The following is a 26,690-nucleotide window of genomic DNA, read 5'->3' on the forward strand; positions in this document are numbered from 1 at the left end:
TGTACTATTACTTTACACTCTGTACTTTACCATGGATATTGAGCATTGTTCGAGCTTTAAAGTCCTGCATCTTTTGTTTTGTTACATTGTATTGTTGCACTGGCTTTGGTAATGTTATGATGTATGTTAAATGTATGTCGTTTTACCTATGCAACAGGGGCTGTAAGGAACAAAATTTGTTCAACTATATACTATGTATGTGGATGAATGACAATAGACGTTGAGTTGATTTGAGTTGAGTTGAGTTGAATCTACTTAGTTTCATGTAATTTCCATACTACAATAATATAATGAGAACAAGCAAACATATAAACCATGCAGGGAGGACCCGGGACACAAACCATGGTCTCCTAACTGCGAGGCAGCAGTCCTACCACTGTGCCACCCAACAGCTGAATTGTCTGCAATATTAGTTAAAATTCCTTGTTCTTACATAGTATAGCAAACTCTTAAACCATGAAAAAGACAGAAAATGTTTGTAGTTTGACACTGTAGATCATTATCTATGTCACAAAAATGAACAGCAATCACTTTATAGGCAAGAATATTGGCCAACACTTTAAAGAGTACACTCACCTTTGCTGGTGGCAAACGAATAGTATTAACCTCCACGCTTATACAGAGCTGAGTTTCAGTAACATTCAGTTCCATGTCTGTAATAGAAAAAACAGCCATAAAACAAAAATCACATATACAAGAAATCAATATATATAGGGACTGTTAAAAATTGTCTGAACCATCTGTTCATTTCTACTGTTTCTGTTCATTAATTAGGGCCTTTTCCAACCATTAAAACTCTAAAATAACATACTTTTTAAGACATAGTCACATGGGGAGATCAAATGATGCCTCTATGAAAACTGATGCTTGTGTTTTTAGCTCCACATCTATGTCTCCAAATTTGCAATTTGCTATTTATACAAATAGATTTACAGTAGTCATTCAGCCAAAGGGTAAGCAATTCATCTTTGCAGGTCTGACTCTTCTGGTTTTCACCCAAGAAATCTTCCCAGCCTGAACTAGCATGTTAGTCTCAGATGCTTTGGAAATGCTACTTAATTTAATTCTGGAAGCCATTTCACAGATGAACAATTCAAACATTAAGTTTTCACAAAAATTAAAGCAGAAACAGGAGTAATTAAAGAGGAGAAGATTAATATAGAGGTTGCAATAGCTGCCTTGAGAAACTCCCATGTATGCCATGATAAGAATTATGTGATAAAATGAAAGTTTCTAAAAGTTTACAGTTTTACCTAATTGGAAATATACTGCTATGTCTTTAGAACGGATTGTTTAAATGCGTACCTCAGTTCTGGAACTGAATTTGAACTGATCCAATACCTTTTACAGTCATTTTGCCATCATCTCTCACTATGTGTTTGTTTCTATTCACTCAACCCTCCCTCTTATGCAGATGCTTGTATTTGAAACAATGTAATAACAATAATGCTCCGATCTCCATAAACCATTCTTTTGAGTCAACTAGTCTTTGAAGCAAATTTTATATGATGGTATCATTACTCTGATCTCTATCATGGAACAACAGGTTTCACCAGGCTAATATAATTAAACTCCATTTTATTTCCCTCGGCATAAAGTCTCCAATGGAATATAAATTTGCTAAATAACACTTAGTTCTGTGCTGATTTCAATGTGGCTTTACAAGATTTCCTTTCTGTTAGACTAGGGGGCTTCGCTCGCCAACCCCCGTGTTTGGTTTTCTGAATACAAACTTTTAAGATTTTTTTTTTCTTTGAATTGTTGCTATTTCATTAGTTTCTCTCAGAACTTCTGTAAAAACAATATTTGTAATCTTGCGAGTCCCAATATGCTGAATCTTTTTAATGAGGTCAAGATAGGTTTCTCTGTTTGGAATTTCAGTACAGACAAAACAATCTACATCATCAGCAGTTAATAATTGTTTTTTTACAAAGCAAAAAAGTAAGTAGAGTTCTGCATTGGACTCCTGTCTGTAAAGTCGCGCTATTTTCCTCTCACAGTTCCAAAAGTACATGGGGTTACCAAGGTGATACCCCAGCTTTTGTCTAGGTCTTTGTACAAGGGCTAGACAGAACGTTTTTGACTCCTGGGGTAAATGTAGCTTTTTAAATAAGCAGACAGATAAATATATATACATGAACAAAGTAACCAATAAATGCATGTGCGGTAAACTCCGTTTTTGAAATTCTCAAGATTCTTTATTTGTCACATGCATAGTTATACAGGACAACACGCAGTGAAATGCATCCTGATCCGCCTATTAAAAACTGTGCAAAGTTAGAAGAATATCAGTTAGATTAACAAAAAGTCAAAGACTGAAAGGTAACAGTATAGTAGAACATAATAAATAAGTACAATTATGTGAATAAAGTAGAATTAAGTGTTAAGGTGCAATAGTGTGGTAATCCATCCATCCATCCATTTTCCAACCCGCTGAATCCGAACACAGGGTCACGGGGGTCTGCTGGAGCCAATCCCAGCCAACACAGGGCACAAGGCAGGGAACCAATCCTGGGCAGGGTGCCAACCCACCGCAGATAGTGTGGTAATTATTGTGCAAAACCAAAGTTAGACTGGTGCATAGTTAAATGAGGCAGTTTGTTTGTTTGCGCTACTGCGATCTTTACTTTTTTATATTTTCTAATTTTCCTACTTTCATATCCTTTAACTTTCTCCACATGTGTATAGTGCCATTTTATTTTATTTTTTTGAGCCTTTCTAATTTCACTGGTTTCATAGTCTCTAATCTGCTCTGCATGTGTTTAGCGCCAACGTTTGTAAACGTCTTTATGAAGTTCTACTTTCTTTTACTCATTGTCTTTTAATTCTGAGTCGGATTGGACGTACTTTTTTTTCAATTCCACTTGTTCCGGGCTGATAATTACCGGTACTTTCCTTATTTTCTGAATTTGCACCTCGATTATTCTTTTTTGTTCTTTTTTCAGTCCAATACATTTGAATCTCTTTTCTCCGCTTTGCTTTCTTCTTCACTTAGATGTCGACATTTAATTTATAACATACTGTGCTGTCCTTATACGCTTTATATGCGCTGAGAGCCCTGGATCTGTGTGCGCTCAAATCTTTCACAAGACTGCATGTTTTGCTGCCTATTGTCTTATTTGATAGATTGTAAGTAGGGTGTGTCTTTGGTCTCGCGGGTAGATTGAAAGTAGGACGTGTCTTTGGTCTTGCGGGTCTTTAAAATGTCTTACGAGAAGATCACGTATCGTAGACTTGCTTTTGCTTTCCAGGACAGGATTTCTTTTTACAATACATAGATGGGACTAGGTTGCAAATAACTTCTTTTGTATGCCAACAACATATGCAGATTCCTTTTTACTGTCTTTTGACATAAAACCACTTTAGGCATTGTTATCTCTTGATGTTGAATACGCTTCTGACAGACTGAGTTGGTCATACCTTTGGGTTGTACTTCAGCAAATAGGCTTTGGTGACCCATGTCTCCCCTTTTGTTAGCTGTTTCTCTAGAGCTGTTAACAACTGTGATACTTTTTCAGGGATGTCATTCCAATTACAATGCATAACTTCCATAACTTTGCTTCCCTATATGCAGACGTTATTCTTTTATTTTCAAATAATGTTACATCATATATAGCATCAGTGCTGCACTAATCTGACAGTTATAGCACCGTTTCAGGTTACAAGATCAATTAGTCTAAGTCTGCTTTGCTCCCTCTTAATCATTTGTTGTTAAACTATGGGCTTGAGATCTTAATTTGTCTTGTAATATTTCTGAACTACACACAGATATAAAAAATATACCTCTTTTTGCGTCATGCATATAAAATGCTTTTCTTTGAATATTGTTATGTAAGAGTCTACATTTATTCTTAAGTCTTTATTATCATTGCACATATTCAATGAAATTAAACATATACAGTGATCCCTCGCTATATCGCGCTTCGCCTTTCGCGGCTTCACTCCATCGCGGATTTTATATGTAAGCATATTTAAATATATATCGCGGATTTTTCGCTGCTTCGCGGGTTTCTGCGGACAATAGGTCTTTTAATTTCTGGTACATGCTTCCTCAGTTGGTTTGCCCAGTTGATTTCATACAAGGGACGCTATTGGCAGATGGCTGAAAAGCTATCCAGCTAACTTTCTCTCTCTCTCTCTCTCTCTCTTGCGCTGACGTAGGGGGGTGTGAGCAGGGGGGCTGTGTGCAGCTGCTTCCTGAAGGACAGGCTGCACGGAGCTTCGCATACTTAAAAGCTCAAAGGGCACGTATTGATTTTTTTTTATCTGTCTCTCGCTATCTCTCTCTCTCTCTCTTCCTGCTCCTGACAGAGGGGGTGTGAGCTGCCGCCTTCAACAGCTTTGTACCGGCGGTGCTTCGCATACTTAAAAGCCGTATTGATTTTTTTTTTGACTGCTTGCTTTGCACTCCTTTGAAAAGGAAGATATGTTTGCATTCTTTTAATTGTGAGACAGAACTGTCATCTCTGTCTTGTCATGGAGCACAGTTTAAACTTTTGAAAAAGAGACAAATGTTTGTTTGCAGTGTTTGAATAACGTTCCTGTCTCTCTACAACCTCCTGTGTTTCTGCGCAAATCTGTGACCCAAGCATGACATTCTAAAAATAACCATATAAACGTATGGTTTCTACTTCGCGGATTTTCCTACTTCGCGGGTGGCTCTGGAACGCAACCCCCGCGATGGAGGAGGGATTACTGTACAATGAAATTGGATGCCAGCCTATCAGTGCAAAGTAAAAAGGGATTATAAAACATATAAGTATATACACACCATGCCACATATACAAGACAATTTTTCACATTCTGTGAAATATTTTTGTGCATTTTATGTTTTATTATCATTTTTAATTATTATATTTTACATTTTTATGTCTTTTCTCTTATTTTCATAATTATTCCAATAACTGTGCTTCCATTCTTTATGCTTTGTGGGTGGAGCCCCAAATGGTTGGGCCAGCCTGACATTTTTCCTTCTGAGCCCTCTATCTGTGGTGCGTTTCACAAAAAGATTGATCTTAGTGAATAATGAATGAGATAATGACCAACGGAGATAAAGAATGAGTGGGTTTTACAAGTGTTTCCTGAAGCTCTTCATTATTTGATATTTAACAAACAAGTTTAAAGTACTTCTTTTTTGGGCTCCTCCCCAAGGTTCATGTCAGACAAGTAGACTATCAATAACAGGAACATTGATCCCACGTATTTCATTTGTCAAATATATATTATATTGTCACTTCAGACATGTGCATATATAAAAAGAAAAAGTAATACAAAAATCAATAAAACACAAAATAAAGAAATTACATTTTTGACTAATAGGTAAAATTAATTCAATGTGTTATTTGAAAATTTATGTGGGCTCAAAAACATTATGTGGTTTCCTTGCAAAAAAGAACAATGGCGAGCAGTGATCGGAAAAATAGCAACACTTTGTAAAAGAGGAGTTAAAACAATTTATATAGCAAAAAATTAAGAAATACTGCTTTCCCCACAATGAATTATGCATGCATCTTCAGCATGAGCTCAGTAACAGTAGGTGTGCTTTCATCTGCAGCGTTCTACCTCTCCTCAGCCACAATTTGGGGATTCAACAGTGGAATTACCAGGCATTGGCAAAAACATGCCCAACTCTCTTGCAGAAACCAGTCATTAGCAAACACACTGCAGAGTTGGACCAGATATAGTTATCATGTATTCCCAGGCCGCTTAGCCACAAGGACTATAAAATGTACCACATGGTCGGTTGCATATTATCTGGACATTTAGTGCTAAAAACCCTTCTATGGATAGGATTCAAGAGGATGAAAGTGTGAATGAGGATGAGCATTCCATTGCAGCCACAATGGCAGGTTCCCCTGCAATGGCATTAAAATCAACTTTAGCGTCATGCAGGGTATTTTGTTATTATTATATACTTATTTGGCTGGAGCCTATATCCAAGGTGACTTAAATTTGACATAACAATTTGTTGCAATTCTTTTGCTTTCCCAATTAGATCAAAAGCATATATTGTGACTGCATGACACATTTGAACACAGCAGCCTTGCTGAGGCCATGTGAATCACTGATGGTTTGCAGAAATCTATCTACCAGTGGCATAGAAAGGCATCTGTCAGCAGCTGCACAGTGGGGCTAAAAATTCCAGCTTGTTCTTCTTTCTAATTTGTCCTGTATCAAACTAAGGAGGGGTATTAATTTGTTCCTTGGCAGCCAGTATTTCTCTATTAGTTGTTAATTACTATGATGGCCCAAAGAGGTTTAGGTCCACCCACCTGCAACATGGCTTCTTAAAAGGTAAAAAGAGAAGAGTTGCACACTTCTCTGGACAGTTGTCATTTTCATTGCTGGTACTAAGGGGCTATTTACCTTCTGACTTTAAAGGATGTGATTGATTAAATAGCGAGTTTGATTAGTTAACTCAATTTACACTCAAATTGTCTACAGGTATTAAAGCTACAAAGATCGATCTAATCTATAGCCTACAATATAATTCTTTATCTACAACAAATTATTAATTATTACATTAATGATTATAACTGTTATTTGTATTATTATTGTTGTTGTTATTCTTATAATGTTGTTCAGATAAGGGAATCAGTATGTCTTTTGTGATCAAACTAAAGCGACTTCTGTCTCTCTGTGACAGAATCACAGACAGAAGTCCAAATAAAGAATGATGTTAAAATATAGCCACACAACCACAATGTCCATTTTGCAATGTGGATGTCCATCCATCCATTTTCCAACCCGCTGAATCCGAACACAGGGTCACAGGGGTCTGCTGGAGCCAATCCCAGCCAACACAGGGCACAAGGCAGGAACCAATCCTGGGCAGGGTGCCAACCCACCGCAGGACACACACAAACACCAAGCACACACTAGGGCCAATTTAGAATCGCCAATCCACCTAACCTGCATGTTTTTGGACTGTGGGAGGAAACCGGAGCGCCTGGAGGAAACCCACGCAGACACGGGGAGAACATGCAAACTCCACGCAGGGAGGACCCGGGAAGCGAACCCAGGTCCCCAGGTCTCCCAACAGCGAGGCAGCAGCGCTACCCACTGCGCCCCAATGTGGATGTTACAGACACATTCATCCATATGTTTTGGATCTGTCTTTTATTCTCCAATCTATGGTCCAGCATCAGGTGTTTTCTTTCCTCATTATTATCCATTCATTCCTCAACTTTTCCTCATTATGCATATGTCTAATCTTTTATATTTTCCCTTTGAAAACAAGATCTTTAGTTCAGGCAATATTGCTTCTATGCTCTTAACTACTTCTAGGCAGAAGCTTCCTAATCATTTATCTTTTCAGCATTTCTGTTTTTCCTTTTAAAATCCAGTCTTACTGGAGGGTTCAGCTGCACGAATTTTATATAATTTTATGGGAAAATATAACTACAGTGATAAGAAAAAAATAAACCTTATGGGCAGCACGGTGGCACAGTGGTAGAGCTGCTGCCTTGCCGTAACGAGACCTGGGTTCGCTTCCCAGGTCCTCCCTGCATGGAGTTTGCATGTTCTCCCTATATCTGCGTGGGTTTCCTCCGGGTGCTCCGGTTTCCTCCCACAGTCCAAAGACATGCAGGTTAGGTGCACTGGCGATCCTAAATTGTCCCTAGTGTACACTTGGTGTGTGTGTGTGCCCTGCAGTGGGCTGGCGCCTGCCCGGGGTTTGTTCCTGCCTTGCGCCCTGTGTTGGCTGGGATTGGCTCCAGCAGACCCCCGTGACCCAGTGTTAGGATATAGAGGGTTGGACAATGACTGACTGACTAATTACATTCCATTAAAAAAATTGATCACAAAAATAATATTTTATTATAAGTAACTTTAACAATCTGCCTCTGTGAAATTAAATAGCAGCACAGTAAAATCACTGCAAATAAGAGAATTCTAAATACCACATAGTCTGTTCCGTTTCCCTTTGAAAAAGGAGTTGGATGTGCAACAGTCCAGACACAATGAGGAGGGTTCTGAAATTTACTTGTGGGCCAAGCCAATGAATGAGGGTTCAGAATGACATTTACAAAGGATGAATAGCATCTGTCCCCCAACTAACTGGGCTTTGATTTGTTGCTAGATTACATAATACATGGAGAAAAGTCCAGGAAAGCCTAAAAATGGCAGAAATCCCTAAGAAGTTCATGGACAGCAAACTCCTTGGTTTATTGGTTTGTCTCGGGTCATTTATCGGTCAGCCCTTCCTGTTGACTTAAAAATACATTTCACTGTTCATGTTTCTCACATAAACCCAGTCCAGTCTACCTCCATTTTCCAGTCTTTTTCTCCTCCACCCACTGTTCAGGTACATAGGGAATGGAAATTTAGGGTCAAATGCATTTTGTACCCATGTCTTAGGGTACCATTGTACAGTATCTTTTTTATTGTGGGGCTATGGCCCTGAAGAAAGTTCCTGGGTGCCTTTTTGTGATATAATTGCTCTATTCATTGTTGCAATCCTGGAAAGCCCGAAGCACATATCTGCATTCCACACTTTATAAGAGTTCTGCTGTGATTGTAATATACTCATTTTTTCAGGGCTTTATCTTTATCTACGACCTCTAATATTTTATAGCAGTTTTGAATCATGGAGAATTCAAATATACTTTCATTGTCTCATGACATTTTGCTTAAAACTTGTTGATTTTATTATTTTATTTTAAAATTTACAATGACCCCAATTTAGTTTTTTTCTTTTTCTGGCATCGCTGTTTTTGTTGGGTGTATCTATGATACAATGATTGTTGGTAGGGACATAGTCCTGGAAGTTATACCCATGACATAATCAGCAGAAAGATAATTAAGCTAGCATCATATGTACTTCAATATCCAACACTGTGGATAATTTCTCAACTCTTATGAATGTGCTTTTAATAAAGATCACCTAATTACTGTTATCATCTGGCCTATTTTTTCTACCTGCTTCTTGGCCTCCAAAAATTATTTGAGAATGTTTTTGGAGTTTCTGAAGCCAAGGATTCTAACAGATTTATTCTTTTTTCATTTTCTTGCAATTTTTACATTGATAAAAATGATTCTCTTCTCAGCATGTAACACTGCCTTAAGATTATTGTTTGTCAAAGCAACCACAAGAAGAAATTGGAGCTGAAAGACATGGTCAGAGGTAGCAAGGGGTCTAAACCAGCGAATCATCTGTACTAATAAAAGGCAAAGCCCTCACTCACTGACTCACTCATCACTAATTCTCCAACTTCCCGTATAGGTAGAAGGCTGAAATTTGGCAGGCTCGTTCCTTACAGCTTACTTACAAAAGTTAAGCAGGTTTTATTTCGAAATTCTACGCGTAACGGTCATAACGGTCAACAATGTCCGCCATGTTAAACTTTCTTATTTATGGCCCCATCTTCACGAAATTTGGTAGTGTGGAATAATAAAAATCTGAATCAATGTATTAAATAAAAGTTGAACAAATAATCTTGGGCTGAGGGCTTTTAACCCAGTCCAAGGGAGAGGAAGAAGATTTTGGGACTACGCCTTAGTGCAATGAATATTTGGGTAAAAAAGTCTAAAAACACCTTGGTGATTACTATCTGTGTGTATTTGAGTGGATAAAAAATATAAGAAAATGTATATGTATATTGTATTTGCAAGAATAAGAGTTCTGTGTGTTAATTATATGAAATGCATTGAGATTGTGATGAAGGAAAGTTAAGGTTATTAAGCATTAGAGCCTAAATATATAAAATAGCCACAAGATTAATAAAGGAAATAAATAAAGGGTGGATCAGCTTTTAGGGGCCGCACCCTGTCCTAGTTCGCAAAAGCAGAAGTTTATTCCACTTCTAAGGAAAGGCTACTTGTAAGGTGCAAGAATGAGATAACTATGTGTACGTGTTTAAGAGGACATAAAAAGCCGGTTTGGAAAACCGCAAAGGGCCTCCTCCTGTGACGTTGATGCTGTCAGTGACAAACTGTCAGCATTCTGCAGCGGGTCTCTGCTCACTAAGAAAGATCAAGAAATAATAAAAGAAGTTGTTTGTTTGAATTTGTGTTTGTCTGCTGTTGTTTCGACCCTTCGACCACAGTTTTCTGTTGCCGTGACCCGGATCGGAGACGGACAGCTGACTCCTCGGGCTGGATCGTCCAAGAGGACCGGTAAGGACCGATTAACAGCTGAATCGGGAAGGACCAGCTCCGGAAAAAGTTAGGACTGGCCTGCCTCCGGCGCATCCTGTGTGGGGGGTCTCTGGCCTCCTCCGATCGAATGCGTAGGTCGAACCAACTGGGATTTCCCTAGCAGGACAAGAACTTCTTGGTGAGTAGACCGAGGGAATCCGATTGAGTGAATGACCTAGCTCAGGGATTTGACCGGGTTTATGGAAAAGAAAATTGAGAAATGAAATACTGTATCACTTAACAAATAGTAAACTGGAAAGCAGAGAATAATACTTGGGTGCTGAGAACATTAGTAAGTTACTCCCCGTGAATTAGAATAGAAAGGAGTGCGTGGCACACTCCTAGAAATAGAGGAAAGGGAGTGAAACGAGTAGAATATATATTGAGTATCTGGGAAAACACTGTGTGGGAGGGCGAGTTTCTGTCTCTAACGTCTGGTCATATTCCTGCTCCTACGGGTTGATCTGTGGTGGACACCAAGAGCGGTTACCAGCTAGGAGGCACTTGATGAAGGGATCGGCATTAACCTGTCGAAAGGCCCGGACTCCGTGCTGAACAGACTGTCAGTCCGCTAAAGCCACGAAACCACAGTAGGCGGCTTCCCTGCGTTAACCGAAACCGACATACATACTTATTTTGGTGGTATGACACCACTGTCAGCCGCCATACTGAACTTTCCAACGGTCTTTGTTACGTATGGGCCCATCTTCAAGAAATTTGGTACGCGGGTTCCCAACGCTAACTGAATCCTACTTACGTAGATATATACGTCCATAGCCTGCAGCTCGGTCGCCGTGTGAGGCGGCGTTGGGTCCCCCATCCCCGCGCCTCCCACGTAGTTGGCTGCCTGCATATATAAGGCCATCCATCGCTCTGGTCTCTTCATTCCCTTACTTGCTTTGCCACAGTATTCACGTCTCCCTGCTGATAACTGCAGCCTTTTTATTTAATCAACGGCTTCTCCGCTGTTTTATTGTTCGTTTATTACGATTATAGTTATTGTGTAGGTATTTTAGACTTAGTTTACATTGTTCAGGTACCCATTTCCTTTATCGTTCCAACCGTACCCCCATTAACATGTCTATCGAGGTGATCACCATCGATCAAAGAAATGTCACTTACCGAGTGGTTTCCATGCCCGGAGATGGCGACTGCCTTTTCAATTCTCTGTGTTACATATTGCACGGCCATATCAGGCTCACTCTTGATATCCGGAGGAACATTGTGTCTTATGTATTGAATGACTGGGACATGTTCAAGGTGTGGACTGATGACGGTACAGGAGATAATTATACTACACAGGAGCACTACAAGAGTGAAATGCTTAAGCCCTTCACCTATGGTTCTGCATGTCAGTTGATGGCTGCCGCTGAATTGTTCGGTTGTCGCTTTCAAGTGTACCGAAATGGCCAAATATTTTACACCTTTGGACAACCGCCAATGCCTCTTAAACATCTTAGATTCACAGGTGATGATTTGAGTAGTGGACACTTTGATGTTTATGAATGTTTAAACTCTCAAAAGCTGGATGCGAAGTTATCGATGAAACCCATTTCAATTCAAACGCCTCCAATTTCTAGTAAGGCTCTGCTTCACAATGACAATTAAGTCTCAGGGACAGACTCTATAAAAGGTTGGCATTGATTTGAGGCAAGATTGCTTTTTACATGGCCAACTATACGTTGCATGCTCAAGAGTAAGCTCAGCGCACAGCTTGGTCATATTACAACCGGAGGGCCGAACTGACAACGTGGTATACAAAGAGATCCTTAACAAATAATTATTGGTATATTTTCCCTCAATTTAAAAAGGTTTACTTTTCTTCTTAATAAAAATTTTAAAGCAGTACTTCACTGCTGCGAAGCACAGGTATTTTGCTAGTTAAAAATAAGAGAGCAATGCCCAAGGACAAAACATAAACAAAGACCAGAGTCAGAAACAAAGTCAAAACCAAAAACACAATCCTGTCACTAGGCCCTACCTGAGTAAAAGCTAACTACAGCTAAATATTCATGAAGACATTGTATACACCAAGGGATTAAAAAAGAAAATCAGATTACTGCCATATCTATAGTGTCATGTCCTGTGACCTTAAAACTGCTACAACAGTGGTCACATGGCCAAACTGAAAATGGAGTCACATACTATAACAGTAATAACAATTTACTTTATAATGCCAATCTGATTGTGAAACTGATGCAAATTATAGAAATTGATTCACAAAAGAAAAAAAATGTACTGCTTACAGCAGGGGTCCTCAATCCCAGTCCTGGAGGGCCACAGTGGCTGCAGGTTTTTGCTCCAACCCAGTTGCTTAATAAGAAGCACTTACTGCTCCAGTAACACTTCTGCTTCACTTTAGTGGTCTCCTTCGTTAAGATTTTGAACCCTATTTTATTCTTAAACAGCTGTATTCTCGGTTTTTAATTGCTCCTAATTAGCAATAAGATGACAAAAGAGACCAGCATTTCTCCATTTACCTTACCATTTACACCGGTTTGTATTTATCATGCACTATTGGGTTTAAATTAATACTTGGAAGTAGGGATGCATCGATACCGATACCGGTATCTGGTATCGGCCTCAATACCACATTTTCTAAAGTACTCGTACTCGTCAAAAGTCCCCCGATACCGGGGACCGATACCACAGTCTGAGAAATGTCTATGTTTGAGCGGCGTGTAAGGGGTTAATCACAGGCGCCGAGTGCCCACCCCCAGGCCCCGGCTGCAGCTCAGAGCGGGGAGAAGGCGAGGCGAGACATGTCAGCCGTATGGAACTATTTCAAAGTGAATGAAGACGACAAAACAAAGGCGGACTGCAAATTGTGCTCAGCGAAATTGTCCAGAGGAGGCTCAAAAGGTAGCGCATTTAACACAAGTAATTTAATCAAGCACCTAAAATCCCAACACGACAACGAGTACAAAGAGTTTACCCACGCTTCTAAACCAACACAACCCACGCTGCAGCAAACTCTTGCAAGATGAGAGAAAATGTCCAGAGACAATCCACGTGAATAACACAGGCAATTATCGAGTACATTGCATTGAGTGACCAGCCACTCTCGGAGGTAGAAAATGTGGGATTCCTGCATCTCCTCCATGTTCTGGAGCCCAGATATGATGTCCCAAGCCGCCGCTACATGACTGACACGGAGCTGCCTAAACTACACGACTCTGTGAAAAAACATATCCACAGCCTACTGCAAGCCTCCTCTGCGTTTAGTTTCACCACAGATATTTGGACAAGCAGTGTTAGCCCCGTGTCACTAATTAACCTAACCTCCCAGTGGATAGACGAGAGTTTCACGCCGCAACGAGCCATATTACATGCGAAACAATTCCGCGGCTCGCACACCAGCCAGGCTATAGCGCATGTGTTTGAGGAAATGCTCCAGACATGGGGTATACCTAAAACATCAGTACATGTTGTGCTTCGTGACAATGCCAAAAACATGATTAAAGCCATGAATGACGCAGGGCTCCCAAGTCTGCCATGTGTCGCGCACACGCTCCAACTGGCTGTTCACGAGGGCTTATTAGCACAGAGGAGCATAGCTGATGCTATAGCAGTGGGGCGGAAAATAGTTGGGCATTTTAAACATTCCGCCTTAGCCTACTCCCGCCTCGAGGACATTCAGGGACAGCTCAACCAGCCAATAAAGAGACTGCAGCAGGACGTACAGACACGCTGGAACAGCACGTATTACATGCTCCAGTCCCTCATTGAGCAAAAGCGAGTGCTGGGGGTGTATGTGTCCGAGCATGAACTCCCTGACTATCTCACCGCTCACCAATGGGCTCTTATGGAGAAGACTGTTGCCATCCTCGCCCCCTTTGAGGAACTAACTAAAAAAGTGAGCAGCTACGACGCACTAGCCTCTGATGTCATCCCAGCTGTGACTGTGCTAGTGAGACTTCTAAACAGAGAAACAGACGAGGACCACGGCGTCAAGACAATGAAAGCAACCTTACTGGCAGCTGTCAAGAAGCGCTTCAGTGACGTCGAGACCAACCCACTGTACTTCATCTCCACCATACTTGACCCAAGGTAAAGTCTGTGTGCTATAGGTATTCAATGATAAACTACAGTACTAAATGTAAGATTAATTTCCATCTGAAATATTATATTATATTTTTGTAACTAAAATACACAAATACAAATGTATGCAATATATATAATATGAAATATATTTCCCTTATTACTACCAGAAAGCCAAATGGCTGGCATTTGTGACAGTGGTTTAGGGGAAACTAAAATCAGTCCTATTTTTCCACATATTAATACATTCATGAATTTTGTTCAGGTATAAAGATCGCTTCTTCTCCAACAACACTGCTCCAGAGGCCAAGCTGCACCTGAAGCAGGAGCTGCAGATGATGTCCAGAGCTGAGGCAGAGGGGAGTCGGGCAGAAGCTGCAGAACCTCCTGCTAAACTGTTCCTCAAGGCCCAGGCCAGCACTAGCAGCAGTCTGGACACTGTATTTGAAGAAATCACTAAGGAGCAGCCCCAGGCAGCACAGCCGCTGGCAGCAGGTGCTGCCATTGAGCTCGACACATACCTCGGAGAGGCCCCAAGCCCTCGTGAAGACAGTCCTCTGAAGTACTGGGGTGTCAACAAAATCAGGTTCCCCACTTTGGCTAAAATGGCCCAGAAATACCTCTCAGCCCCATGTAGCAGTGTGGAAAGTGAAAGGCTTTTTAGCTCAGTGTCACACATTATAGATGAAAACAGAAACAGGCTGACTGCTGATAATGTAGAAAAGCTACTTTTCTTAAAAAAAAACCTGCCACTCACTTTTTCTAAATAGGCTCCATTAAGTGAGTCGTCTTAGACTTGATGTTAATACCTACCTCAGTTGCACTGACTGCCACAGTTCTATGTTGGTGGATGTTTATTCAAATATTGTGCACTAAATAGCAAAGATGTTTATTAATGCCCCTTGTGTTGTCCAAAGCAGCAGAGTTTACAACAAACTGAAAAAAAATACTTGAGTTGCACTGTCACTGTTTAAATTTTTTTTTATAATTATTTATTCTGTAATATGTTGCATACAACATGCTTTTCATTTTAAATAAATGTTCTTAATTCCAAACTAGTCCCTTGTTTTTTTTGTTAAATTATATGACTAAAGCTGTTACCTGTAAATTTAAATCATGTTTTTATTAAGTTCTCGGTATCGGCGAGTACTGAAATGCAAGTACTCGTACTCGTTTTCCAAAAAAGTGGTATCGGTGCATCCCTACTTGGAAGGAAAGTGATGGACTGAGAATTACTCCTCCATTTTGCCTAGAAATCATTCGGATTATATGCTTAGAAAGGGGAAGAAAATGTGGGATATGAGAATGACCTGACATGGCAGAGTTAAAGAAACTAACAAGCCATTAATTAAATTATTGGCAAGAATTGCTTTCTAATTAAGCCACCAGGTTAGAACAAAAACCTGCAGCCACTGCGGCTCTCCAGGACTGTGATTGAGGACCCCTGGCTTACAGCATTGTTTCTGCTCTCTAACTACAATTTAAGTATTGTGTTTCTTGGTTCTCTTACATGAATGAAGAATTACAGTATCTAGCCAACCTTTGTGATCTTGGAAATTGGTCATACACTTGTAAATTCAGAGATTGTTGGTCGTATTTTTCTTTCTTTCAGCCTTTCTTTTGTTGATGTTTACTTGCTGAGCTGACCGTTCTTCGTGGGCTGCCGCCGTGTATTGTGTGTCTTTAATTTTCTGTGACAGTAATACTGTCTTGTATGGCTCTATTCAATAAGGGTGCGCACAAAAAGGCGAGCTTCAAAAGGGCGACCTCAATTGAGTTTAGTTCAAATGGCTCTGGAATATGTGAAGAGCAACAAAGGTGCAGGTCTTTATTTGCGTGCGCCTTTATTCGCTGCGCCCAATTGAGGTCGCCCTTTTGAGGCTCACCTTTTTGTGCGCGCCCTTATTGAAGGATGCCTGTGCGCGCCCTTATTGAAGGATACCGTCTTGTACGTCCGCTGGCTTGTACGTCCGTAATATACCTTTAATTTTCTCTGGCGGTAATAGAGGCGTGCGCGCCGGTAATATGCCTTTAATCTCCTCTGACAGTAATACTGGCTTGTATGTGGCTGTAATATGCGTCAGTGTATTGTGTACCTTTAATTTCCTCTCGCAGTAATACTGGTTTGTATTTCCGTAAAACGCCTCTAACTTTCTCTGACAGTAATATCGCGCATCGCACCGTGCCCCGCGCATGCGCACTTCACCAGAAGACACCCACACACGGACACCTGGACGCACATAGGGATTTTATATATATAGATTAAACCATAGAATGCACAGCGTAACAGTAAACTAAATGTAAAAACATTGAATAACACTGAGAAAACCTTGAACAACAGAGAAAACTAACACTGCAATAGTTCGCGCTATAGCGCTCCCAACCGCTGGCTAAAAACACTTTTTTTTAATGAGTTTTAAGCACAGGGAAAAAAATGAACATTTGAAAAAATCCTTAATTTAATAAATCACCAAGAAAAGTAACATTTCAACAATGCATGCTACGAACCGATCGCTGTAAACAGAAGTGAAAACAAAATCAAGCCCAGCGCATTCTTTAACTGCCTTCCTACCTTATGCATCCAGGCCCCTCTCTCTTGTGCTGCCTGTGTGTGTGCGTCTGTCTCTCTCTCGTCCCGCCTGTGTGGTCTCTCTCTCTCACGCTGCCTGTGTGTGTGCCTCTGTTTCTTTCGCGCTGCCTGTGTGTGTGTGTGTGTGTGTGTCGCGCTCTCTCGCTCTCTTTCTCTTGCTCGCTGCACAGGAAATGCACAGGGAGAGACTGAACACGTATAAACCGAAAGGGAAACTGGCTTGTTCGTATACTGAGTGTGTGGCCGTGAACCGAGACAAAAGTTTGGCGAACTTTTTGGTCGTAAACCGATTGTACCGAGACGTTCGTGAAGCGAGGTTCCACTGTACAAGTAAAATCCACAATACTGCCATAAAATGTTATTTATATGAAAATGCAAAAATAGCTGTATCTCCTGTATAATACCTTACTCAACTATAGAATTATATTTTGATTTGAACAGGTGTGAAATAAGGAACCAGCTGAATTCCCATAGTGCATATGGACACCAAATTTCCATTTCCATGTTATTACCTTTCTCAAATGAGTCTCATAAATTATTCTATTATTAATTATTCAAAATATTTAAGCACACTAAAATAAATCATCTTTCTCAGTTACACTTTTTAAAAAACTTTCATTAATAAACCTTAAGAATGGATAAATAATTTCAACTTTATATTAGGTACTGCAAAAAGATCTTCAACTACGTATGAATAAATGATTAGTAAAGATGTAAACTGTGAAAGTGCATAAATTCAGTAAGTGTTATTGAGCAGGTAGACATATAAAAATAGCCACTTTAACAAACTGTACAACTTATGAACAAACATGTACTGTACACAGTAGGATTTAAAAAGGCATTGTAATTAGTCTGTAAAAATGATTACCTGACCAATTGTATCAGGCACGGATATATATCTGGCTGATATTTAGTCTCTACACATGCATCAGTAGCAGTTGAAACTGAAACTGATGCTGAAACAATTGTAAGCATTTATTAGGCTTTTTCTCTTGAAAAAAAGGCTTCAGTTTAAAAAGTCACTCCCCTTGATTGATATTGGGAAAGGAAGTAATAATGTGCTAGAATGTGCCAAATATTTCCATACACTTCGAAAATTAATTGTTCCTGGGACTGACAAAAAGATTTTTTTACAGAGAATGCAGAAAGTCATTCATTTACTTACTGTTAACAATTGAATTTCACAACTTTTGTGTTAAAATGCTGTATTTCTTCATTTCTTTATTGTCTTTAGTTCTGCCAAACTTCTTGCTGTACAGCCTACTCCAAATATGTACAAAGTTTTCACTCAGTCACTAAGATAGTGTTTGTTTTGAAAGGTAATGTGCTTATCCAGGACCCGGGTTCGCTTCCCGGGTCCTCCCTGCGTAGAGTTTGCATGTTCTCCCCGTGTCTGCGTGGGTTTCCTCCGGGCGCTCCGGTTTCCTCCCACAGTCCAAAGACATGCAGGTTAGGTGGATTGGCGATTCTAAATTGGCCCTAGTGTGTGCTTAGTGTGTTCGTGTGTGTCCTGCGGTGGGTTGGCACCCCGCCCAGGATTGTTTCCTGCTTTGTGCCCTGTGTTGGCTGGGATCGGCTCCAGCAGACCCCCGTGACCCTGTGTTCGGATTCAGCGGGTTCGAAAATGGATGGATGGATGTGCTTATCCAGTAAAAACTGCAGCTGTTTTGTCTCTATATGCTTCATCACAACAATACAGAACTAACACTTTAAGAGTGTGAAGATAAGGATTCAAGAATCTGTTTTTTTATCAAAATGACATGCAGCTTGTTGTTCAGTCTGATATTTGTTGGCCAGTATGTTCACATTCAAAAGAGCAGTGGGTTGGCTTTCTAAAACTCATAGGCTTGACTCCATAAATTATGGTGATTGCTTGACAAGATAATTAATTACTCAATAAATTCATGCCAACTTGTGTTTATCGTGAACTCAATATTGTGTTTTCAAACAGGAAGCTTTCTCCAAAAAAATCGGAACTGAAATCGTTTCCTCTCAAAAGAGCCTGGACGTGTTACTTTGGCTCTGGAGCGAATTGATCAGTTTTTATTCAAACAAAAAACTTTCTCAAAATGCCTGGCTGGCTGGGAATTTATGTAGACATGTCAAACAAATAGGCATTGCTTCATCTGTATCAAGGAAATCTTCATATGTTACACATTCTTAAAAAGCACAGATGTTTACTTTTACACAGAGCTGCCATGAAAAAAATATCTATAAGAGCCAAATCCTTTAAGTTAATGTTAAAGGCAATTTTCCTTAGTCTGCTTAGCCTGAACTTGAATATAATATAGCTTAATATAGATAGTGGAAGATTCAGTTTAACCCCTTATAAGTTACCGAAAATGGAATGATCATAATCTTAACTCTGTGTGAGAGTAGAATAGCCCATAGATTGAGGTTAGACAGCTGGAAAGAAACATGAACGGCTAAACAGATTGTCATTAAGGTCATATAAATTCTGAATGTTGCAAACAACTTTACATAGAGTGATACATAGAAACCTTAAGAAATGTAACCTACATATTCAAGCAGAATATGTTTCCCTTTTTCTCTTTCTTTTGCGTGTGAATTATAAACTTTTTTCTCTATTTTTGCATAAACTGTTTGCTTTGAATTTCACTTAAATCTTTACAAAGACACTTGTATTATGGAGTTTTTTTTTGTACAGCGAGTCATACTAGTGCCGGAATGCCTATCTGGTAGCTGCATTTGAACTATTTTGAACCATTTGGAAACCCTCGTCAAATGCAGCTTCAATATCTTATAGTTTATTCTTTTTTTTTTTTTAAACACCCGTTGGGTATTACAGTGATCCCTCGCTATATCGCGCTTCGCCTTTCGCGGCTTCACTCTATCGCGGATTTTATATGTAAGCATATTTAAATGTATATCGCGGATTTTTTGCTGGTTCGCGGATTTCTGCGGACAATGGGTCTTTTAATTTCTGGTACATGCTTCCTCAGTTGGTTTGCCCAGTTGATTTCATACAAGGGACGCTATTGGCAGATGGCTAAGAAGCTACCCAGCTTACTTTTCTCTCTCTCTCTCTCTTGCGCTGACTTTTTCTGATCCTGACGTAGGAGGATTGAGCAGGGGGGCTGTTCGCACACCTAGACGATACGGGCGCTCATCTAAAAATGCTGAAAGATTATCTTCACGTTGGCTACCTTCTGTGCAGCTGCTTCGTGAAGCAACATGCAGCACGGTGCTTCGCATACTTAAAAGCACGAAGGGCACGTATTGATTTTTTTATCTGTCTCTCTCTCTCTCTGCTCCTGATGGAGGGGGTGTGAGCTGCCGCCTTCAACAGCTTTGTGCCGCGGTGCTTCGCATACTTAAAAGCAAACAGCCCTATTGATTTGTTTGCTCCTTTGAAGAGGAAGATATGTTTGCATTCTTTTAATTGTGAGACTGAACTGTCATCTGTCTTGTCATGGAGCACAGTTTAAACTTTTGAAAAAGAGACAAATGTTTGTTTGCAGTGTTTGAATAACGTTCCTGTCTCTCTACAACCTCCTGTGTTTCTGCGCAAATCTGTGACCCAAGCATGACAAAATAAAAATAACCATATAAACATATGGTTTCTACTTCGCGGATTTTCTTATTTCGTGGGTGGCTCTGGAACGCAACCCCCGCGATGGAGGAGGGATTACTGTTTATGTTTCTTACTGGTCCTATTTAAGTTGTGAGAAAAGCTGTCCAACCAGTTATATGACTTCTCTGGTTGAAGGTGTTGTGGAAAATAAAGCACAAACAGACAATCGCACAAGTAAAAAAGAAAGCTTACACTATTCATAACCATGCTGACATTTTTCAATTAATCAAATCATTTGGCTCAGCTAATGAGGAAAAGCTGATTCTGTTAGCTACCAATCAGCATTTTTATTCTGGACAAGTATCATTTTTAAATGGCAATAAAATATTAAAAGAATTAGAATAGAATTAGAAAACAAACTTCACCTACATTGCTTTTACGCAATCACTCTGACTGCATCCAATTCACCATAACTCATTCCCATCCCACTTGACATGTGTTTATTCACCAAGTTCAACACATTTTAGGAATTATGCTTGTGAACATTAGTTTGCTTTCAAAAATCAAAAGAATTGCACATATTTAGTGTTTGCAGATTCATATTCAGTCATGAAGTATGCTGCTTTGGCAGTCCTGCTAACTGCGTGTATGTCTCTGTGATTAGACATTTCTATTAATGCAGTACAGTACATGTCACTTTAATAGTGAGATATGCCTTGTGCTTTGAAGCACTGAAAGACAAAATAAATTTTACTTTTGTATTAACAAATGGAACAGCTCATTTCATCAGCAGTACATATAAACCAAATTGCCACTTGGTTTAAAACATGCTTCAGTTTTTATTTACTATAACTGCACTTAGTACAACAGATACTGCTATAACAGGCTATAACAACTATAACAGGCACTGCTAATGTGTGGTTTCCCCTCACATCCTACAGTACAATAAATCCTGTTCTGGATATGTGGGGGGTTCCCCCACAACCCTAAACGCTATACACCAGTTAGAAAATGTATGGATGCTTGGAAGGACATCTGTAGACGTGTAAATCACAATATGAGATAGAATACAAAGTCTCTTTTTTCTGTCAGGACTGTGTATAAGATGGTATTAGAAAGTGACTAATCACACAATATCATCTCCTGTCAGAAACATGTGACACCACAAGTTACACAATTATATTACACATAACCGTTCACATTATTGCACTCTCCAAGCACACACAAATCTATTTCTGATCTAACTTCATAATGGGGTATGCGTGTGTTTTGCCTTTTTTTTAAATAATGGCATTCCTGTAATCATGCACTGAAATTCCCCTGCCTCAAACTCAAAGTATTTTAAGTGACTTCTTTCTGACGTATGTTAATACAGAGCTGTAGCATCACTACTGTGAGCTGTTTTCACATGAAGTTTTTACTCACGTTTTTCACACGTATGATTGTGCCTTCTGAAGTAATGTTTCTATCTGCAGTCACACCTGAATGCAGTACCGACTCTCTTTGAATACTGTAAAACAGCTAATAACATTAAATTTTTGGAATTACAGTATCAACTTGGTAGCAAAGTATCGGCTCTTTTCACATCCCTGTGCTTCACTGCATTTTATATTATATGTTGCTTTGATGCTTGAACCTTTATTTTTGTATTTATTATAACTTGCTTTGTAAGGTGCCTTGAATAAAAGTGAGTGCTAAATAAATAATAATAACAATATCAGACTTTAAATGCATAACAAAATTAATGCTTCATTTTTTAGATCACTATCCAGTTCCCCCTCCCACAATCCTTTACTTATGTCCTACCCCCTGTAAATGATCTAAATGTAAACCTAACTGAATGCCAAAAACAGGTAACAGCTACCTTTTTTCTCAATACTAAAAACCCAATTAACTACAAATCATGTGAATTTTTGGCTGCCAAAGTTCTAAATTGTATTATCCTGCATATGCATCCAAATTTCATAATAATATGTCCAGCTGTTTTTTCATATGTGTTTTGATTATGTTACATTTTTGCACATATTTTCCTGTATCCTAATCCACTATTTCATTTACCTGTGTTTCCTTAAGCTCATCCGTGTATCACAACAATGTGGCAGTGGGCACACAAACAGAAAGAAACACTTTTAAATTTATTAATATAGACTTGATATTTGCTTAAAATGGTATTTAAAAATATGACAGTAGAAAAGGCTAATTGAATTCTGAAAATAAAAATACAAATCATTTATTAAAATGTACTTTTATAAAACTTACCAATAGCATTCTGTTTTCCACTTTCTGTCATAAAATTCACTCCTTAAATACAATAATATTTGTTTAACATGCAGTCACTGCTGCTTGCATAAATAAAATGACAGCTTCAGAGATAATGTGTTAAACCCATGAAATAGCCAAGACAGGAAAATGAGAACTGTCAGTTTCTAGCCATTCAGTATTATTAATGCAATTCATTTTATCACAGAGAATTTTTTTTGACACAATTAGCAAACATGCCGTTGAACAGGTGTGGAAAATAAACATATAAGCATCCTTAAAGAAAATTAATTTTGGAACAGACATTGTGGAATAGAATTCATCCTAAGCTTGATCAAATTAGTGTAAAGATCATTTCAACAATGAATGTTCTGCATGTATCAAGGAGCTATAGCCAAACTATATACATTTTTTCCAGTGTAATGGTGCAAAAATATTGAGAGACGATGACATAGAATGTTCCTTTAAATAAATGGCTAAAGAAAAATTGGTATTGATCATTTTTCCACAGTATAGAACATATTGTCACCCTGGACTGAAAACTGTTTGCGTGAAATTCGCTGTGTCACTCTAGCTCATTAAGAAAATATTCCAAGACAGTAAACATGGGGCTAAAGAATCTTTTGCAGTGGTGCTCATATCATAAAACTACCTGTTAAATGAAAGTAGTATTGGCATACTATTTCACATTTCAGTTTTATTTTAATATTATACATTTTGTTTTACTTTTTGCTGTCTTAATTTTCTTTCATAGTTGTACATACTTCATCACATAACTTGAGGAAACCATATTTTTTCCTCCTGGCAATCTTAAGTTCTTTTCTTTCCTTCATAATTGTAATGATTTCCAAGTCATCTAAAAAACTGTTGATTGAAAAAACATTGTTAGTAAACTCACCTTGAATAAGTAAATGTCCAGCTTTGTTCCAGTTCGGAGCAAGTCTTGCTATAAGTGTATATGTCAGGCATGTCTGAAGCTCACCAGGAAAAACTCTTTTAGGAGAATCCATCTGTCGAAGGAATAACAAGTAAATTAACAAAAACATTTTCATATTCAAAGACACATGGTATTATAAAAAAGAAGACGATGGAGCTTACCTGAACTTCATGTCTTTGAGTGTAGGCCTGCATGTTTCCAGTTTTAAAAAACTGTGTCTGTAAAAAAATTAGCTAGTGTAAAATACTTTCCCCGTCTTCTTATTTACATATTGTTGACAAAGAAAACTATTAAAAATGAATGTGAATTTTAAAGAATTGCACATTTTATTAATGAAAAGTTATGGATATTAAAAAATTTCAGCCTTCAAAGCAGTTGTTAATCTTTTTTGTAACCAGTTATTTTGTTGCAGTAAGTATATACTGTACATCCAATTTCAGGAAATTCTCAACTACACAGCCATAGGAAATTTCAACATATAGTACATATTAACGCACAAAGATGCCAGAATAAAGTTACCCTTGATTTTTATTAAGAACAATGTATTTTCACATACTTATGATATTCTAAACTTGTGAAGAGTAAAATTAATAGAAAACATAAAAAGTAAATGTGCGTAACTATATGCATCCCTGTTGTACAGAAATCTTAACTGTTCCCTAGAAGAGGTGTGTGCTACATTTAGCAACTAAGGAGTGAAAAAATGAGACTAGCCTAGTTTAAGCCATACTCAAAAACAAACTAGAGCACTGGAGAAAAAAACAGATGTAGCAAAACTAAACAAACTAAAAAAAAAACAAATTTTCCTCTTCTGGGCCATTGTCAACAGTTTCACATTCAGATAGAAAGAGGAACATTAACACATGCTCGTACCAATATTTCCCTTTCACTCCAACATTTTTTTCTCTTTCCTGGCTTTCTTTCTTTAAATAAACCCTGTGTAATGTGGCCTTCTGTTCATTATCTGACTGCTACTTGATAAAAGTCTGCAAGGCCACTTACTGCCTTATCTAATAACCTGCTTACATCCGCTAGAAGGCTCTGAATTCTTCTGAAGGCTGCTGAGTTTTCTACTTGAGCATACTTCACCATGCCTAAATGAAGCATGTGAGACAGGGGTAATTCCTGTATTTTGTTCTGATCCTATATCTTAATAGAAAACTTGAAGTGAGATTTTTGATATTGGTGTCAAGACAGACAGCATATATCAAGTGCCACCCATAGTGTTTGTATTTATTTTCATTTACATAATACATTTGACCCTAAATTGGTTCGGGAGTGTTATGTTATGTAAATAAATAATAGGAAGCTTTCTTATTCAGGTTCTTAGAGTGACTTTTATATTATTTACAGATGCTAAACCTTTAACCTTTTTCAACCATGATTTCCTACACACACGCTGCAGATATTTTCTTTTGAGTATAAGGTGGCTGGAGTAAAAATTAGTGTCACTGAAGTCTGACCCAAAAGATCTTTGAAAGAAATGACTGAACTGATCTTTATACATGAAGGAGGAACTACTACCATTAGTGAACCTGCTCAAGCAACTCATTGTTCTGTTACAAGACTAAAAACTGCCTTGATGTTGGAATATTTGGGTAATGAATTAATCAAAGTATTTTTCACAACTTGTAATTCATTTTAATATTGTGAGTCATGACTTTGGAAAAAAAGTTGCAGGTGTATAAATTTAGTGTTATTATCACTGCATGTACATAAACAATTACAATTCAATGCTAATGCTAATTTTATGCACCATCACCTTTTTCACCAAAATAACAAATATTGTATACAATTTGGAGTAAGGAGACCAGGGATCACATCCCGGGTCCTGCATGTGTGGAGTTTACATGTTCACCCAGTGCCTGTGTGGGTTTTCTCTGGGTCTTTACCACAGTTCAAAGACATGCAGGTTAGGTGGACTGGCGTCACTAAATTGGACCAGATATATGTGGGAGCAAAGGACTGGCACCCTCTTCAGTGGTTGTTCCTGTCTTGCACCCTATGTTTGGTGGGTTAGGCTCCAGCTTCCGCAAACCAGTGCATTATTAAGCAGTTTAGAAAATGACATAACATGTAAATGATGCCTGAAGACCAAAACTCTGTTGAGTTCAACAAATCTAGTTTTATTTTTGAGCAAGGCAGAAACCAAATCTGAACAGGTAATCAGTACATCATAGTGTTCATTAATGAACTATAGTATAAAGGTGGTATATTCTATTTTGCACACTTACAGACATTATTGTGATCAGTTCACTACAGGTTTCTTGCCCTGGAGAAACAAGAATGCCAGGGAAAAGGAGCACAAGTTCTCTAAAACAAAAAAGTAAAAACAGCCCATCAGAAATTTCATTAAGTGTCAACAGACTGTAAGTGTTCACCTATATACTGAATGGTTACAATTTATATGTTTCTGGAGGAAGCCAATATAAGCAAAGAACATTAAGTAATATTACTACTTATAAAACCCATTTAAAAATCCTTATACCTTCAATTTTAATATATATATATATATATATATATATATATATATATATATATATATACATACCACAAAGTGGTTAGCTCTGGTGGTGTCCTCCTGTTTCTATGGAAAGTAAGTTAGGGTGAGTTTTTTTTTTTTCTTACAAACATTAAGTTAACTAATTACTCTAAATTGTCCCAGTATGTTCTGCAATAGGGTATCCCTCACCTATGATTGGTTCTTGCCTTATGCACGATACGGTCAAGTTAGGCTGAAGTCAGAAAATATAAATAATTTAAGAGTAAATCAAATGCACCTGCATATTTTCATCTGTTTACTTCTAATGTCATTGTTTGAAGAGTTACTTGAGAACGATATCCTCACAGTGCACAGTTTTCGAAATTCAGGTAAAGACACAAAAAACAGAGACTTCTGATTTTTGCCATTAGGGTCAGCCATCACCTGACAGTAGAGAGGAAACAATTAATAATGATATTCATGCTCAGTAAAATAAAATATGTATAGTACATGATCAGTGAAATTATAATTGGAGCAATAATGATATAATAATAAACCTTAACATAAATAATGAATATTTTCTTTTTCTGTCTGAAATGCAGAATATGCCATAATCATGCACTAAAGTACATAGTATTTAAATACTATGTCACATAGTTATTTTGTATATGTCTTTTTTTATGCATTGCTTTTAAATTTCTATTAT

General features: G+C 38.4%; 2 protein-coding genes across 2 annotated transcripts in view; one reads left to right on the forward strand and one right to left on the reverse strand.

Annotated features, from left to right (window-relative positions):
- Positions 1–26,425, reverse strand: part of LOC114653072 (uncharacterized protein C18orf63) — a 51,519-nt gene extending 25,094 nt beyond the window's left edge. The window contains exons 1-6 of the mRNA XM_051928755.1: positions 26,283–26,425; positions 25,737–25,815; positions 23,664–23,720; positions 23,464–23,575; positions 22,566–22,607; positions 577–653 (exon numbers count right to left, since the gene is read on the reverse strand). Coding sequence (XP_051784715.1) covers positions 577–653; positions 22,566–22,607; positions 23,464–23,575; positions 23,664–23,720; positions 25,737–25,815; positions 26,283–26,425 — 510 coding nt within the window. The remainder of the gene's footprint in view (positions 1–576; positions 654–22,565; positions 22,608–23,463; positions 23,576–23,663; positions 23,721–25,736; positions 25,816–26,282) is intronic.
- On the forward strand, positions 13,439–15,009 carry LOC114653922 (zinc finger BED domain-containing protein 4-like). Its single transcript, XM_028804462.2, has 2 exons — positions 13,439–14,190; positions 14,447–15,009. The coding sequence occupies exons 1-2, from the start codon at positions 13,529–13,531 to the stop codon at positions 14,949–14,951; spliced, it is 1,167 nt and encodes a 388-aa protein (XP_028660295.2). The 5' UTR covers positions 13,439–13,528; the 3' UTR covers positions 14,952–15,009.
- Positions 26,426–26,690: the final 265 nt, after the last annotated feature.

The sequence above is a fragment of the Erpetoichthys calabaricus genome, chromosome 6 (assembly GCF_900747795.2).
Source record: "Erpetoichthys calabaricus chromosome 6, fErpCal1.3, whole genome shotgun sequence".
Taxonomy (NCBI): domain Eukaryota; kingdom Metazoa; phylum Chordata; class Cladistia; order Polypteriformes; family Polypteridae; genus Erpetoichthys; species Erpetoichthys calabaricus.